The following is a 19,808-nucleotide window of genomic DNA, read 5'->3' on the forward strand; positions in this document are numbered from 1 at the left end:
GCAAACTGGCTGACACTGACGGCAGCAGTGCACAAATGCTGCGCAGCTAGCGCCATTCGACGGCCAACACCGCGGTTCCTGGTGTGTCCGCTGTGCCGTGCGTGTGATCATTGCTTGTACAGCCCTCTCGCAGTGTCCGGAGCAAGTATGGTGGGTCTGACACACCGGTGTCAATGTGTTCTTTTTTCCATTTCCAGGAGTGTATTTTATACAATGTAGGTGAGATGCTACATCCTTGACGTAATCCTTTTGTGACTTGGAATCCATGTGATAGATATTTACCAATTTTTATATAAATTTTGAATTGCTTTAATTATTCTTGGATTTATTCCTATTGATATTAAAGCTTTCCATAAACTGGATAAAGGCACACTATCATAGGCTTTGTCTATATCTATGAATACTAAATGTACAGGTTGTGCCCGAACCATTTTTTTTTTTTTTCAATAATTTGTTGTAGGCAAAAGATATGATCAATTGTTGATCTTCCAGCTCTAAAACCTGCTTGTTCTTCAGCCTCCTTTTCTTTGTATTCTTGTTCTAACAAATATTTAATAATTCTTCCATATAATCTACTGAAGGTATTGGTCACTGTTATTCCCCTATAGTTTACACTCATCTTTCGCTCCTTTTTTATGTATCACTGAAATATATCCTACTTTCAAATCATTTGGGACATCTTCCCCATTTAAACATCTTTCGAAAAGGTTTCTTAACAATTCCATTAATTTCTTTGTTCCTAATTTTAATAATTCTGCAGGAATACCTCAAATGCCTGTAGCCCTTCCATTCTTTAAAGATTTTATTGCAGTTTTTACTGTCTCTGTTTCCAAACGGATGTAATTCTCTGCTTGTAGATCTATCAAATTCATTATATTCAGGGTTTCCCAAGTATTCTTCCCTGTTTTCTGTTAATAAACTTTTAAAATATTTTTCCCAAGAGTCATGAGTAATATATTTAATATGTGTTGTTACTTTGGAATTCCTTCTTAAATTTTTTATAGTTTTCCATGCTTCTGTGTTTCTTTTACCACCAATATAGGATTCAATTTTTTGACATGACAGTTCCCAACTTTGTTTTTTGCTTCTGCAACCTTTTTCCGAATTTTTGCTTGTTGTGCATAAAGCTCTATTTTATCTTGAAGATTTCTGGTATTTAACCATTTTAAATATTTTTCTTTCTTTAATTTCACTTCCTTTTTAGTTTCTTCATTCCAGTAGTATAATGGATGGTTTGTACGTGTTTCTTCTGTTTCTCCTAAAGCTTCCTTGGCGGCTTCATGTAGTTTATTTATAATATAATGATATTGATCTTCTGTATTATCAAACTCTGTTTCTACCAGTTTTTCATCTAATCTCTTTTGATATAAAAATATTGTGCTATATATTTTATTTAAGTATATGTTAAACTGACTTCACCCTATGAAATATTATTGTATTACAGTGTCAATGGCAATAAAGTATCTTAATTCATTTATTTCAGTGACAGTACTTTTCAATGGAGTTTCCCGAAATTTTTTGATTCAGCCGCAAACTCCATCACATCATCAAAAAGATATTTAATATGGTATAATAGGTTGTTCAATACACATATACCTATGTATACAGCTCCTTTGTGGCACAAAAAGCCTTTTTTGGTCTTAATATTTTATTCGTGTTTTGCACAATGTTTTGTTGTTTCCAATATGTCTTTTTCCTCAAAAGATGTGAATGAATATATGTAGTGAGCAACAATTTCCAAAATACCAAGATTCTTATGAAGTCGTATCAAATAATGCAGTATAAACCCTACTTTCCAGAATTACAGCAGATTTTGTAGATTAGTTAGCATTTGATTCCTAATGTACAATTTCATAATACTAATTAATCTGTTGTGGGAATTGCAAACCTCAGCTTCATTGCTACCATGAACTAGTGATAACTGTCCTCCATTTCATTAAAAGCTTCTGATTTTGCCGTAATGCAAAAATATTGCTACAGCAGTAACTATTATTTTGAAGTTATGATGTAACTTACCAAACGAAAGCATTGGTATGTTGATAGACACACAAACAAAGATACAAAATTCAAGCTTTCGCAACCAACGGTTGCTTCATCAGGAAAGAGGGAAGGAGAGGGAAAGACGAAAGGATGTGGGTTTTAAGGGAGAGGGTAAGGAGTCATTCCAATCCTGGGAGCAGAAAGACTTACCTTAGGGGAAAAAAAGGACAGGTATACACTCGCGCACACACACATATCCATCCGCACATATACAGACACAAACAGACACATGTAAAGGCAAAGAATTTGGGCAGAGATGTCAGTCGAGGCAGAAGTACAGAGGCAAAGATGTTGTTGAATGACAGGTGAGGTACGAGCGGCGGCAACCTCCGGAAAAGTGACTCACTCACCCTCCACAACCTTTCCAGCAAACCTCAATCTCCTCTCATTGCACACAGACCCAGTCTCTCCCATCTACTCAATCTCCCACTTCCAGCTCCACTCCCCCCAAAACCTCAAAATTCTAATCAACACAATCTGGGACCACAACACACTAATTCAGTAGCTAACCTTTCCTCCAAACCTCTCTCCCAATCCGAAACCTCTGTTCTATCCAAAGGCCTCACCTTCAGCCCTACCCCCAAATTCAACCAAACAGCCCTCGTCAAAGATTTACTGTCCTACACTCTTACTCTCTGCTAGAAATAACACTTTGCCATGAAGAAAAATAATCCTAATCCTACTCCTAATGATCCAACTCCCCAAGACACTATCCAAACTGAACCCTCCTGGAACAGTTCCGTCCTCCGTCACAGCGGGACCCACCTCTTCCTCAAAATCACCCTCTCCAAACCTTCCAGGAATTTCTCACTTCCAGCCTTGCTTCTCAATCCTCCTTCAAAAACCTTAATCCCACTCCCAACATCACCACTGCTGAAGCCCAGGCTATCTGTGATCTGAAGGCTGACCGATCCATCGTCATTCTTCTGGCGGACAAGGGTTCCACGACTGTGGTATTTGATCATCGGGAATATGTGGCTGAGGGACTGCGTCAGCTTTCAGACAACACTACATACAAAGTTTGCCAAGGTAATCCCATTCCTGATGTCCAGGCGGAGCTTCAAGGAATCCTCAGAACCCTAGGCCCCCTACAAAACCTTTCACCTGACTCCATCAACCTCCTGACCCCACCGACACCCCGCACCCCTACCTTCTACCTACTTCCTAAAATTCACAAACCCAATCATCCCGGCCGCCCCATTGTAGCTGGTTACCAAGCCCCCACAGAATGTATCTCGGCCTACGTAGATCAACACCTTCAACCCATCACATGCAGTCTCCCATCCTTCATCAAAGACACCAACCACTTTCTCGAACGCCTGGAATCCTTAACCAATCTGTTACCCCCGGAATCCATCCTTGTAACCATTGATGCCACTTCCTTATACACAAATATTCTGCACATCCAGGCCCTTGCTGCGATTGAGCACTTCCTTTCACGCCGATCACCTGCCACCCTACCTAAAACCTCTTTCCTCATTACCTTAGCCAGCTTCATCCTGACTCACAACTTCTTCACTTTCGAAGGCCAGACATACCAACAATTAAGGGAACGGCCATGGGTACCAGGATGGCCCCCCTCGTACGCCAACCTATTTATGGGTCGCTTAGAGGAAGCCTTCTTGGTTACCCAGGCCTGCCAACCCAAAGTTTGGTACAGATTTATTGATGACATCTTCATGATCTGGACTCACAGTGAAGAACAACTCCAGAATTTCCCTCCAACCTCAACTCCTTTGCTTCCATCAGATTCACCTGGTCCTACTCCAAATCCCATGCCACTTTCCTTGACATTGACCTCCATCTGTCCAATGGTCAGCTTCACACATCCGTCCACATCAAACCCACTAACAAGCAACAGTACCTCCATTATGACAGCTGCCACCCATTCCATATCAAACGGTCCTTCCCTACAGTTTAGGTCTTCGTGGCAAACGAATCTGCTCCAGTCCTGAATCCCTGAACCATTACACCAATAACCTGAAAACAGCTATCACATCCCGCAACTACGCTCCCAACCTGTTACAGAAGCAAATAGCTAGAACCACTTCCTCATAATAGAACCTCCCACAGAAGAACCCCAAAAGTGCCCCACTTGTGACAGGATACTTTCCAGGATTGGATCAGACTCTGAATGTGACTCTCCAGCAGGGATACGACTTCCTCAAATCCTGCCCTGAAATGAGATCCATCCTTCATGAAATCTTCCCCACTCCACCAAGAGTGTCTTCCCGCCGTCCACCTAACCTTCATAACCTCTTGGTTCATCCCTATGAAATCCCCAGACCACCTTCCCTACCCTCTGGCTTCTACCCTTGTAACCGCTCCCAGTGTAAAACCTGTCCCATGCACCCTCCCACCATCACCTACTCCAGTCCTGTAACCCGGAAGGTGTACGCGATCAAATACAGAGCCACGTGTGAAAGCATGCACATCATTTACCAACTGACCTGCCTACACTGTGAATCTTTCTACATGGGAATGACCAGCAACAAACTGTCCATTCGCATGAATGGACACAGGCAGACAGTGTTTGTTGGTAATGAGGATCACCCTGTGGCTAAACATGCCTTGGTGCACGGCCAGCACATCTTGGCACAGTGTTACATCGTTCGAGTTATCTGGATACTTCCCACTAACACCAATCTATCAGAACTCCGGAGATGGGAACCTGCCCTTCAATATATCCTCTCTTCCCGTTACCCACCAGGCCTCAACCTCCGCTAATTTCAAGTTGCCGCCGCTCATACCTCACCTGTCATTCAACAACATCTTTGCCTCTGTACTTTCGCCTCAACTGACATCTCTGCCAAAATTCTTTGCCTTTACATGTCTGCTTGTATACCTGTCCTTTTTCCCCCCTAAGGTAAGTCTTTCCGCTCCCGGGATTGGAACGACTCCTTACCCTCTCCCTTACAACCCACATCCTTTTGTCTTTCCCTCTACTTCCCTCTTTCCTGATGAAGCAACCGTTGGTTGCGAAAGCTTGAATTTTGTGTGTGTGTTTGTGTGTCTATCAACATACCAACGCTTTCGTTTGGTAAGTTACATCATCTTTGTTTTTATATAAACAAAGATTCTGTAACTTAGCAAACGAAAATGTTGGTACGTTGATAGAAACAATAACAAACACAAACACACACACAAATTTCAAGCTTTCGCAACCCACGGTTGCTTCATCAGGAAAGAGGGAAAGACGAAAGGATGTGGGTTTTAAGGGAGAGGGTAAGGAGTCATTCCAATCCCAGGAGTGGAAAGACTTACCTTGGGGGGAAAAAGGGACAGGTATGTCTGCTTGTGTCTGTTAAGTGCGGATGAATATATATATATATATATATATATTTATCAAAAAACAAAGATGATGTGACTTACCAAACGAAAGCGCTGGCAGGTCGAAAGACACACAAACAAAAACAGACACACACACAAAATTCAAGCTTTCGCAACAAACTGTTGCCTCATCAGGAAAGAGGGAAGGAGAGGGAAAGACGAAAGGATGTGGGTTTTAAGAGGTGTGTGTGTATATATATATATACTGTTGCCTCATCAGGAAAGAGGGAAGGAGAGGGGAAGACGAAAGGAAGTGGGTTTTAAGGGAGAGGGTAAGGAGTCATTCCAATCCCGGGAGCGGAAAGACTTACCTTAGGGGGAAAAAAGGACAGGTATACACTCGCACACAAGCACATATCCATCCACACATACAGACACAAGCAGACATATGTCCTTCCCTCTTTCCTGATGAGGCAACAGTTTGTTGCGAAAGCTTGAATTTTGTGTGTATGTTTGTGTGTCTATCGACCTGCCAGCGCTTTCGTTCGGTAAGTCACCTCATCTTTGATTTTTTTATATATATATATATATATATATATATATATATATATATATATATATATATATATATATATATATATATATATATACCAACACTTTCGTTTGGTAAGTTACAGAATCTTTGTTTTTAGATATATTTTTCCCACTATTATATATACATATATATGATGAATGACAGCTGTGTTTTCATAGTTTGAGCTTCTAAACCTTTTGCACCTCTGTTAAAATTAACAAGATGAGGAAAATTTTTCACTAATGCACTTGGGTAATAATTAATTAATTACTTCTCAGTATTGACAACCCTAAGGATAAAATACTAGCTTCGCAGTTCATCTCCAATGGCTGCTATCAGCAACGTATTATCTTTTATTCACTGCTGCACACGTTTCTTAGAGTTTCGCCTCATATCACTCAGAATGTCTGCCACATAGATGCATTTGTCAGGGTCTCCTCATCACAGCTTTGGTGTAATGTCAAAGCATGTAAGCCCCTATGTATTGCCCACTGAAGCCTTATGTTAATTTTCTCAGCAGAGGTACACCATTGTATTATTTCATACAGTTATTGTTCTTTTCTTCTCCAGCTAACTGAAGGCCACACTGGTCCAAAGGAGTTTAATACTTTTCGTTTAAAACTTAACAGTTTCTTGTCAAATGCCTTATGGTACTTTTGTTTAGTTTCCATAGAGCACTATTGGATCTTGTGTTATTAATAGCCACGATGCCACAGCGTAGGTGCAAGTATTCAAGTTGGCACTACGACCGACACCGACGATAGTGCCCTCTAACAGGCACTGTGCAGGTTTACGAGCTCCGCTACAGATTCTGCCCCATTTCATCAGTAGGCAGCCAGGAAACATCGTTTCAGCTTAGTTTGCTATTGAGACTTTGCATCAGTTACGATGGATCTATGACGTCGCACCTACGTGCTCATCATCTAAAGTTATGTAATATGTTTGCATATGTTTACACACTAGTAAAGATGCTTTAACTGTATTTGCAGTACCGATGTGTTTTACCTTTTCCTGCTCCTACTCACTTCCTACATTCGGCCTACCCTTCAGTTTACTGGAGCAGACCCACGTGCCGCCTTCTACGCGGGATACAAAAGATCAATTTTTCAATTAGCTTTTATTTCAATTTCACTGGATACATAGCTCAAAGGTATGAATTAAGCTCTGGTATATTAACAATCATTGTTTTGTATCCTTGGCAACACTGGTTTTATATGCATTAGACTGAATTCAAAGGTACCTTTTCATACTTAACATTTCATCACCTATAGTGGGAGAAATCATCAGAGGCTATAAGTGTGCATAAGTTAATTTTGAAACAAACTTTTTTAGCTAACAAAGCTGCTTACCTGCTTATCAGTAACCGTGCGATGGTCGGGTTGTGATACCGTCCAACCACTACCGAGTATTGTGGATTTGCGCCAAAGCGTGTTACAGAGCTTGTACAGCAGAAGATGGTTCTGCTTTATTCAGCATTAAAGGCCACAACTTGTCTACTTCAGACCTCTTTTTCTGTTAATGTTGTTTCCTTACATTTGAAAAGTAACTAACAAGAGCTTTATAGTATCCAAGATGTCTCCAGTAGCAGGAGAATGGAAACTTGCCGCAGACCATGGCCTATTTCTTTTGTCACCTAGTATACAAACACCAGACGTGAAACCCTGCCCTCTCTGCATCAACCTACTCCCAAATCCCCAACTTCCAGTGGAGCACTCTAGAAAGCATCGTCACATACCATCAACATATATTTTTTTGGCTTTTCACTGCGGTATTTAAAAGGGTTAATCTTTTGCCATGGTAAAATTTAACTTTAACGAGGATTTCAGATCTACAACTTATATAATCATAAAAAGATGTTCAGAAGTTAAAAGTGAAACTATACAGATTGTGTCAAAATAAAATGTAAACTATAGTGATATATTGTAAGGAGGAAGTAGTAGTTCACTCTCAAACTCATTGTGAGATAGGTCCCTGGATTGCAACACTGCTTCCAGTTCTGCCAGGTCTTTTACATTAATTGAATATATCAAATGTGGTCCCTCATTAGAGTTGCTATCTTTTCCATTTTCATTCACTTCTCATATAATTTCCTAACTACACTCCTGGAAATGGAAAAAAGAACACATTGACACCGGTGTGTCAGACCCACCATACTTGCTCCGGACACTGCGAGAGGGCTGTACAAGCAATGATCACACGCACGGCACAGTGGACACACCAGGAACCGCGGTGTTGGCCGTCGAATGGCGCTAGCTGCGCAGCATTTGTGCACCGCCGCCGTCAGTGTCGGCCAGTTTGCCGTGGCATACGGAGCCCCATCGCAGTCTTTAACACTGGTAGCATGCCGTGACAGCGTGGACGTGAACCGTATGTGCAGTTGACGGACTTTGAGCGAGGGCGTATAGTGGGCATGCGGGAGGCTGGGTGGACGTACCGCCGAATTGTTCAACACGTGGGGCGTGAGGTCTCCACAGTACATCGATGTTGTCGCCAGTGGTCGGCGGAAGGTGCACGTGCCCGTCGACCTGGGACCGGACCGCAGCGACGCACGGATGCACGCCAAGACCGTAGGATCCTACGCAGTGCCGTAGGGGCCCGCATCGCCACTTCCCAGCAAATTAGGGACATTGTTGCTCCTGGGGTATCGGCGAGGACTATTCGCAACCGTCTCCATGAAGCTGGGCTACGGTCCCGCACACCGTTAGGCCGTCTTCCGCTCACGCCCCAACATCGTGCAGCCCGCCTCCAGTGGTGTCGCGACAGGCGTGAATGGAGGGACGAATGGAGACGTGTCGTCTTCAGCGATGAGAGTCGCTTCTGCCTTGGTGCCAATGATGGTCGTATGCGTGTTTGGCGCCGTGCAGGTGAGCGCCACAATCAGGACTGCATACGACCCAGGCACACAGGGCCAACACCCAGCATCATGGTGTTGGGAGCGATCTCCTACACTGGCCGTACACCACTGGTGATCGTCGAGGGGACACTGAATAGTGCACGGTACATCCAAACCGTCATCGAACCCATCGTTCTACCATTCCTAGACCGGCAAGGGAACTTGCTGTTCCAACAGGACAATGCACGTCCGCATGTATCCCGTGCCACCCAACGTGCTCTAGAAGGTGTAAGTCAACTACCCTGGCCAGCAAGATCTCCGGATCTGTCCCCCATTGAGCATGTTTGGGACTGGATGAAGTGTCGTCTCACGCGGTCTGCACGTCTAGCACGAACGCTGGTCCAACTGAGGCGCCAGGTGGAAATGGCATGGCAAGCCGTTCCACAGGACTACATCCAGCATCTCTACGATCGTCTCCATGGGAGAATAGCAGCCTGCATTGCTGCTATAGGTGGATATACACTGTACTAGTGCCGACATTGTGCATGCTGTGTTGCCTGTGTCTATGTGCCTGTGGTTCTGTCAGTGTGATCATGTGATGTATCTGACCCCAGAAATGTGTCAATAAAGTTTCCCCTTCCTGGGACAATGAATTCACGGTGTTCTTATTTCAATTTCCAGGAGTGTATTATTGCAAACAGCTTGGAGGAAATAGCACCTCTTCATGTATATGTTAAACAATTTGGCCACTGCCTCCCCCCATGTTTTTTCAATAATTCACATCTGATCATATACTTGCCATGCTTGTTGCACCCCCCCCCCCCCCCCCAATTAAGTTTCTTGGTAAACCATATTCCTTAGAAAAAATAAACAAATAATGTCAAAATATGTCTGTTAAGCCTGATGGTAAATATCTGATATATATTTTATCTCCTAACCTGAACCCTTTAGCTCTACAACATACGGTTTTAGTCCTTTTAATGGGGTGGTGGTGGTGGTGGTGGTGGTGGTGATAATAATGATAATAATACACCAAAGTAGAAAATGTGGCATTTATTCATTTATACATATCAATATATATATTTATTTTACTTGAAAGCAGAATATAACATTCTTCCAACAATACATATACATAACTTCTTGTTTTTAATCAAGTGTGGTTTCTAGTTTCCTTACATACAAACGTCCAAATCTGAGCCGAAAGTCTACTTTGAGGGTGGAAACTGTGGCTCAAGAGGAAACTGGCGAGGGCCAACTGGAAACTGAGGAAAGACACACCTCTAGTGGCCAACAGTATGAGCGAGCGAGAGAGAGAGTGCTGTGTCGAGCCTGTGCCAAAAGTTCAGTTCTGTCGTGTTGTTGACAAATACATAAAGATGTAGGGAAAAGTTCAAAAAAGAAGCTACAGTATCCTTCAAAATACGCAATGCTGCTTTACTATGTGTGAAACTTTCTTCTCCTGCCTGGATTAATAGCAGGAATGCAGTGATTATAATATTCTCAAGTATAAACAACATTCAGTCAGATTAGAGCTCAAAAGTTTCAGTAAGAGTTTGTAAATCCAGACCTCATTTTCGAGTGTAAAAACGTGCCTGCCATGGTGCACAATCATGAACTAATAAAGTAATAACCGCAAATTTATTCTGAACCACTCACACATTCACATACTTCATTTATTCCAGCAAAGCTAAGTAACAATACAAATAAAAAATTAAACATTTTGTTTGAGATGACCGTTTTTCCACGATATCCGCACTGACACACACAAGATTCCAAATCTGAAATTAGACAGTTATACGGGAACTGATTATAAAAAAAAAAGACCAAGGAACGACTGTCATGCCTAGCATACTGTAGACAAGTGGACAACAAATCTACATTGTATGTGGCACTAGGCTATTCCCTGTTCAGTACATCCCCAGCCAGCACCCAATGCAACTTCTTTTACACCCAGTTCAACAAAAAGCACCAATGCCATTAGTATCCATTACTCCAGCAATTAATAGTGCAGCATAGCCCCTGTCAATTTACTATACATTTCTCTCTCCTCTTCTTTCAACTGTGTTCACAGTTTGTATAAAACCTTCACACATTACATCATCCAGAGGGAAACAGATGATAAAAGTACTTAATGTTTTCGCTTGTGCAAGTGTAGTAGCTTTGGAACATTTTCATCCAGAAATGTTGTACTACTGCTAAACCTTCCTCGATTTCCTCATTCTTGAATTGTTAATAAACCTCTGGCAGAGAGTAGAATAGGAACTCTGATAAAAAAGTATGAATTTTTACAAGATTAGTTAATATAACTAGCTTGTAAAGCTTCTCTCACTATGTAACTCTATACATATTACTGAATGAAATATAGAAACAAGTATTTGACAGACGCGCAATAATGCCAGTCTCTTAAAACCTGCATTCATTGTCTGTGGGGCTTCGCCTGTACCCCGTTCCTAATTTTTAGATCAGTACTACACTGCACTTGCACAAGGAAAATAAATATGCTACCAACCATCAGAGTGCACACTGATGTCCAGTATTTTAGAATATAAGAAATAAAAACCAATTATTCAACCTGTGATGAATATGGAGGGAGGAATGAGAAAAGGCACTATACATGTAGAATCCCATTTTCAAACTTGCAACTGGAAGGATTATTGTAAATAAGCTAATATTAATTGAGAAAAGGAAACAAAATTTGGACTGCTTGTCTCCACAATCAATTTCGCATTTTCCAGAAGGTTGGGCAGTTTCAAAATATATGTATTAGCTTTAACGTTCAATAAGGTACATTACTGTATTTTATTAACATTATAGTAAAGAAATTAAAATTATTTCTATTTACTGTTAACATTTAAATGCAAAAACAGTTTTTTGTTGACACACAGTTTTTATAAGCATCTATAATTTTGTAAGAATTTTAACATTTATGTCAAAAATGAATTTATGGGAACAATGGCTCTATGATCTATGTACAATCAGTTGCATGTGTTCTCCAGAAGTTCAATTAAAATAAGATTTTTTACATATTAAAAATAAAGATACAGCTGAAGTATGTCTCCATAAGCAGTCACAAATTTCAGTATAAACTTTACCACATAAAAGCATATATAAAAATTCTTTATATTTATATATATATATACACAATATACTTTTGTTTTAAGATGAATTTAATGACCAACATTTAACTGTAAGCCTAAGAAATCATAAAAAATAAAGCAAAGTTTTTTACAATATGAAAATTAATGCTGTGAATGTATACCTGGCTCACCCATAGTCATGTTCATTAAAAATAAACTGCAACCTAAACCAAGCTGTCCAGCACATTCCACCAGAAAAGTTCACTGCACTATGAAAGTTGGTAAACCAACAAACAGATGTGAGCCAAAGCATAATCTGAGAATCAAATGGAAGTTCGGCAGCTAATCCTGCAATTCACGTACTCCGAGTAGAGTTTGCTCTACTAAAACTAATTTTTAAAAGTTCTCTTTAACACTTTTTCTTATAACTTCATGAACATGACTGCCAAATATCATGAAAGTATGATTCAAAAATACATAAAGTGGTGAATGTTCCATTTTAAGCAAGTGACGGCTTCCATAATGCAACACGCTTACATGTTCCCTTGCAGACATTCTGTGAATGTGTTCTCTTCCAAGTGGACTGCATGTTGAATCCCTGATGAAGCATAATAAACACAGCATACCACTGCTCCATTTAATGGAATCTGGGTGCACCCGTAGAAGAGTCTCTCTGGCGAGCCTTCCGATTCTTTCTTCACACACTACCATTAACTGCAACATTGTTAAAAATTTGCAATAAGAACAGAAATGCAGTAGCCCAGTAAAACTTTAAACAGGAATCAATGAGAAAGCAACTACACAAATACTATACACCAAACAACTAATAAGCACTACTGACGTTTACAATTCCAATTATTTGTGAGGGAGCTATATTTAGAGAAGTGCAAGCAGTAACACTGTATTTCACATTCCTGGGTTATTTGTAAAGGAAAAAAACATATTGAATGTTCAATGGTAAGGAGGGGGGGAGGGGGGGGTTGATTTGGGGAAAGGGACCAAATAGCGATGTCCTCGGTCCCATCGGATTAGGGAAGGGTGGGGACGGACATTGGCCATGCCCTTTTGAAGAAACTATCCCCACATTTGCAGGAAGCGATTTAGGGAAATCACGGAAAATCTACATCAGGGTGGCCGGACGTTGGTTTGAACCGTCATCCTCCCAAATGCGAATGCAGTGTGCTAACCACTGCACTACCTTGCTTGGTAGAGGAGGAGGAGGAGGAGGGAGAGAGCGAGAGAGAGAGCGCTACAAGAGTGTATTTAAAATTCATACTAAATTTATATTCAACACTGTACATATAGATGTAACTTAAATTGTAGAATGGATTCACATATTTTAATTATATTACAAGAGAGAATTAGTCCTTCGCTCGTCTTGAGGGAGATGAACAATTAAAAACAAAAAAAAAAAAAAAACAAAAAAAAAAAAAAAAAAAAAAAAAAAAAAATTAAACAAACCCACACCATTCCCGTACCCTTTGAACAGGGATATCAGACACCTTATCAGTATGCATTGAAAATATAACTTCATGTTGATAGAATGATGATCATCATCAACACTGTCAACACCAGTCAGACATATTCTATAAAAAGTATTTCAATAATTACATGTCAAGTTAATTTCATCTCCTGCCAGATTTCTCATTTAAAAGGTAGACCACCATTTTGTTTTTACACTGTACTGAATGAAAAAGGAATTTTGTATACAGGCAACTTCCAAGGAGACTAAACTATCAGTACACAGTTCCTTAAACCAATACAATGTACAATGAACAATCATTCAGAAATGAAAATGTTCAAATTAGGAAAGTGTCAGAGGCAAATGAGTGAAGGACTACAAAAAACTGCATGGCAAGGGTTGACCAAACTAATGTGTGTAACTCAAATTGCTTTTAATAATTTAAGAGCAGCCTGTTTGCAACTATATTATGCAACTGCACGAGAATCTAAATACACGGATGAAACAAAATCACTTCTTTAGTGCAACTAGTTCATTTCTGTAACCATTATGGTTAACTTGTTGTACCAAATGCTCCACTTTACAATCAGTTAAGCCCAGTTTGGCTTCGACAGTAGTTAATTACTCTGTTCAAATTTTAATTCAGTGAGTGATTATAAAAACAAAGATGATTTAACTTACCAAACGAAAGCATTGGTATATTGACACACACACACACCACCACACACACACACACACACACACACACACACACACACACACACACAAAATTCAAGCTTTCGCAACCCACGGTTGCTCCATCAGGAAAGAGGGAAGGAGAGGGAAAGGTGAAAGGATTTGCGCTTTAAGGGAGAGGGTACGGAGTCATTCCAATCCTGGGAGCGGAAAGACTTACCCTCTCCCTTAAAACACACATCCTTTCGTCTTTCCCTCTCCTCCCTCTTTCCTGATGAAGCAACCGTGGGTTGCGAAAGCTTGAATTTTGTGTGTGTGTGTGTGTGTGTGTGTGTGTGTGTGTGTGTATCAACATACCAATGCTTTCGTTTGGTAAGTTACATCATCTTTGTTTTTAGATATATTTTTCCCATGTGGAATGTTTCCCTCTCCCAGCAGCCATCAACTATGGTTGTACTTTACTATCCAGCACCCCTTTTGGGAAGGGCTAACCACAGTACAGCACTTTCAATATAGTTTCTGGGTTGACCAGTTCATCAGGAGATTTCTCCACAACATTCAGGAAAATTTCAAAGTGCATTAGAATGTACGTAATATTAACATGCGAGCCTGTTAATAGGCAGCACTAAGAAGGGCAGCATAATTAGCAAAATGAGTGGCAAACTGTCTGGAATTTCCATTAGACTCAATGGGTAATTAGGGAGTGAATGGGGAGAAAAAAAAAGTGTCACAGTCTTGGCAGTTCAGATTTTTGAGGCAATTATTATGAATGCATCTGGATATGCATTACTTTTGAATGGCAGCTACATGTCACAGCGTATAGCTAACAACAAGCTGGAGAAGCTACTAGTCAAAGATATGGTTTTGGTTAGGTTTTTTAAAGTTTACTATTTCAATTTTACTGTACCCACTGAAACCCAAGTTTTTCCTTCATCAGTATGTCTCAAAGAATAAACTGAGGTGTGAAGTGGAGACTGCTAGTAGTGCATAATTTTCAGTCTAGAGGCTGGATCAGGGAATTTATTAACGTGCAATTAGATATTGAGGCTGAAATTGGTGGCGTACAATTTGTCGTAAATCCTCTCAGGTAAAATAAGTCTTAACTCCCTATTAACATAATTTCACTAGTGTAGGAGAACAGAATGTGGATCATGGTTTTCTGATAAAAGGTTTTCTTTACTGACAATGGGGGAATCACATCACACTGGGAAATTGTGTGTGTTGCACATCACCTACACCATATGGACAGTTGTGGAGTTGTGGCAGGATAAAGGAAGATTTATTATTTGTCCAGGTTCATTAACTTGAGAAAAAAAAAAAACCCTGTTTGTTATAGGGCAACCAATATACTGTGTACCAGTACACTCCCATTTGCAGACAATACACACTCCACTTACCTTGTCATAATTGCAAAAAACAGGTCCTACTTTTTCAAAATGGCTATCAAGAGAAAGAGATAACCACTAAGTCTTTAACAACAGATTTGTTGTACTCAATGTCCTCTGTGCAACTGTCACTTTAATTCATTATGGAAATTTGAGGTTCCAACAATATCCACTACAAAAATAGAGGATATTGTTGAGAACTTTTTTCATAATCAATTAATAACGCAAGTGCGCCAGGAAAATTTAATGCAACAGAGCAAGGTATCTGTTACAGCACAAGTTTTCCTGCATATTTATAATAGAAAATTTAATAGTATGTCGCATCTTTGAACAAGGCTCCGCGCCCTTCCATGCATTTAGTCACAATGTGAAGCTTGTCACCCTACGATTCCAAATTAATTCATTCACAATAGCTTTTGTTAGACTTTATTGTACCTGTCATTTTTATTCACAAACAACCTCAGCTAGTGAAAATGCACTAAACAATGACAGTACAGTACTAAAAATATCCAAGATAAAAATAAAGGCTCACTGATATTTACGAACGAAAATGGAGGGTAATTCTGGTTAATAGCAGGACTATGGCAATCTCTGCCCACTGAAGGATACTGGTCACACGTGGAATATCGTGTCCTTACGTGGACTGCAGCAAATGGTAACCAGGCACTTATAAAGGGGGCTGCAAGGCAGAACCATGTCACAATGGCAATATCTGAGCTAGCAGCTTTTTACTGGCCATCTGATGGCACATGCAGTATATATTTTGTCACTTAATGTAGTCAGCTTCTTTCTTTACTGAGGGGAAGTGTGTGGCAGTAAGTAATTTGTACTGCTCTATTCACATTTCTCTCAGTTCTATAATAAGCTCAGCTCTGAAATGGTGGGCCTATTCCAGGGAGAGAGAGAGAGAGGGGGGGGGGGGGGGGGGGGGAGGAAGGTTTCTTTGTTCAGTTAATGAAGATTACATTTGTAACCTAAATGTCTCTTGTTAAAATTCTCATCAGATATATAAAGCTTTTAACCAAAAATACAACCATCTTTGAAGAATTCCAAATCACTAAATTGTTTCACTTCCTCATTAAATGGACGCCTGCCCTCTCCCCACGATCCTCAGATACAGAAGCTTAAGTGCAATACCCCCACCAAGCTTCACATAAAATCTGACTTAATACATAAAGTGACTTGATAAATTACAAAACAATGGGTGGCAGTTTACTATTTCATCCCACTGAAAAATGAGACAGCCCAAAAAATCTATCTCACTGCAATGCACTTAATTACGGCAATCACTGCACAATTGTGTTTCTATTTGTTATTCACTTGAAAGGTCATGAATATGGATCCTCAGATTGTGGTGCACAAATTTGACCCAAGTATTTTCTAAGTAAAAACCATGTAGCAGTATTGAAGGAGGGTGTTCTACATTTACTTTGCAAACAGCAAACTCACAATACCAACCACAGAAAGCAATGTTCTTGCTCAACACTTTGTACTATTCCAAAAAGCACACACGCAAGCAAGCCCCCCCCCCCCCCCTTACACACACACACACACACACACACACACACACACACACACACAGTTGTCAAAAAGTAACACGTATAGAGGACTGGGAGATGTATATACATATATGTTTAGGAAAATTATCTGCCTAGACTATACGATATGTATTTTGTATAGTAAAGCAAAAGGAAAGGTTTCAACAGCTATTTCCATTTTAATGTATCACAGCAAAAATTTACAACAATGAGAAGTGAATGCACTCTTCATACAGTTGAGACTATATATATATATATATATATATATATATATATATATATATATATATATATATATATATTCTTTTTTTCTTTTTTTACAGTGGTGTCTGTCTCAGTAACATGCAGTGCGTAATTTAACGCTGTTCACTTACATAGTGACAGATTATGCAGAAAGTAACATCAATACAAACAACAAAAGCCCAGGCTGAAAAATCCATCCGATTTTACCTACAGCACTAAATGAGTGAAAGAGAGACTGAATTTGCCAGGAAATTACAAGACTCGATTTAAACTGAAAATTCATGCCATCAGGTTTTCAGTGATGAAAAGAACTATAATGAAATCATCAGAGGTTAATTCATTACTTTAGATGTAGCAGGCATACAACTATTTCAGTATTAATTTACAAAGAAAATACCATTTTGCTGTGAAAATGAAGTGTTATATGGGCAATGGAAGACAAACTGGCAGATTACAAAACATTGCATACGAGATCAGCAAATTGAGGAATATAGTAGGAACATCAACTTGTGGCAGAAGCAAATGTACAAGGACAGGTTGTATCAAGAAAGAAACTGAAAACAGATGATAATAGTGGTTTACTAAACTGTACCAACAATATACCAGAAGGATGATCAGATGGCAATTTGAGAAGTCTGTGTGGGTCTTACCAGTCCAAGTTCACATGATAACATGGTTTTACAGAAAAATAAAGTTGTTGGCAAATGAGTATTTGGAAAAGCACTTTAAAGAAGTCTTCCCCCAGGTACCAAAGATAAAAATTATGATCACACTGAACTACGATAGAGAAGTACAATTATGATTCTATGCCTTGGAACAGTAAAAGTCCTCAACAGGCCTCTCAATTTTTTTATATTCAAGGGACATGCAGGTTCAAACACAAGAGGGGTTGGTACAATGTTGATTTTACGGCGTGCAACACATACCTGACCAGTGCATCTCGGAAAAAGTTTATCGCCATTCTCTGCTGACACTCAGAATGAGAAATGTTGTAGTGCCAATGGGTCACAGAAATAACATCAATTCCATTAAACAAAACAAAAAAAATGAAAAAAAAAGAGTTTTTTAAAAATGCAAAAAACAATGGACTCCAAAATAAAAACTGGAATGAAGGTTTAAAATGTTCACACACACAAAGAGAAAGAAAATGAAAAATAATGACAGTGAAGGATGAAAACAATAAACACCGAAGATACAGGATTCTGAAGATATTATCTGCAAAAAAAGAGATAAGGTGGTCGGATATGAGTTTAACATTTATTCTGAATGATGAATTAGGCAAAAGAAAACACACACACAAACATATGTTGCTGTAACCTGGTGTTCCTTTCTACTGATAAAAATGAGATGGGGGGAAAAACAGTCCAGAAAGAAACCAACATTACACAAGAAAATAGTGTAACAACCATTGCTTTTGTCCACATAGGAATGTCCAGAGAAACCCCATGATGGTACACATATAAATGTGCAGTGAATAAGCAGCAAGCAGTCACTCATTCGCATATAATTTGTTCAATACCAAATTGCCTAATCCAAGCTTGCTGCTCATGTTCATATTGCTATTTAGCTGTTACATCTTTTCTGTTAGTATCTGATGGGTGACAATGACAGAAACTTGAAACATGGGGGCAGGAAAAATTAACAGGAAATAAGCAAGATGTTCCTGTAAAGTAATGCAAATGTATTTCCCTTCAATATGCTTACAGTGAAGTCCAGAACAGCTGAAAAAAATGTTTGGATGCCAAAGGGGAGTACTTTAAAGAACTTCTGTAGCAGTACCTTGGGGAGGTGAGGGGGGAGAGGGGAAGGATTTAACTGAATTTCATTTCATGCACATAGTTAACTAATAAATGGTATTTTTTTTAGAATAAACCACAACAAAAAATCACTGTTTGTTGATTATTTACTGCACACTTACAATGTAATAAGACTCTATACAAAGAAGTTTGCTGCTAAGATACCCATCTTACAACAACTTAATTAGCGAATGTCATTTTAGTACAGGGTTCCACACCTAACATTATTGGCAAAAGAAATGCTTTTCATTATTACACCTGGAAGAACTTTTTTGAGGTACTGTTTTTACTGTCCTGAGATGAAACTGATCACTGTGAAACAGCCCTTTAAGATCTCTTCGCCACACTTACAGTTCTTATACAACATCAGTAGTCATTTGCTGCAGCAATTAAAAATTTTTTCTGACACTAAGTGCAAACCACAATAATGCTGAACTAAAGAAACTCTGTTTCACCCCACTCTTACGAGGAATGGGTAGTGTTCTATGTCATGCCACCCAGAGACTGTTCAGAGCCACATACTTTAGGAAGAACAGTGGTGGAAGATAGCAAACCATGTCATGACTATCTTCCTTCTACTTTTCCAGGTATCATCAAACTAAAATCTCTATGCTGCCAACCAACTTGTTAGACTAATACAATTCTCTGAAGCAAAACTTCAGTTTTCCAATACCTGAGAATTCAGCTCACTTAATACATTTTCAAAATTTTAATAATACTAATAATTGCTACTTATCAGAATGTCCAACTGTCAACTTTTGCACGACTTCATTTATGTAATTTTTAGAGTGAAACAGCACATGTACACAAATACACGAAATTTTGAAAAATACATGGCAGGCAGTTTTCACAGCAAAAACGCTTAACTGCTAACACACAACTCGTGCTGCTGTCAGTTATGGCAACATTCTCCAA

General features: G+C 39.5%; 1 protein-coding gene across 1 annotated transcript in view; it reads right to left on the bottom strand.

The window, feature by feature from the left end:
• Window positions 1-9,755: 9,755 nt before the first annotated feature.
• LOC124589803 (spectrin beta chain-like) overlaps window positions 9,756-19,808 on the bottom strand; it is a 140,771-nt gene continuing 130,718 nt past the window's right edge. Inside the window, exon 40 of the mRNA XM_047131591.1 lies at window positions 9,756-12,508. Within this exon, the coding sequence (XP_046987547.1) occupies window positions 12,505-12,508 (4 nt within the window). The 3' untranslated portion in view covers window positions 9,756-12,504. The remainder of the gene's footprint in view (window positions 12,509-19,808) is intronic.

Source organism: Schistocerca americana, unplaced genomic scaffold (assembly GCF_021461395.2).
Source record: "Schistocerca americana isolate TAMUIC-IGC-003095 unplaced genomic scaffold, iqSchAmer2.1 HiC_scaffold_73, whole genome shotgun sequence".
In the NCBI taxonomy this organism is placed as follows: domain Eukaryota; kingdom Metazoa; phylum Arthropoda; class Insecta; order Orthoptera; family Acrididae; genus Schistocerca; species Schistocerca americana.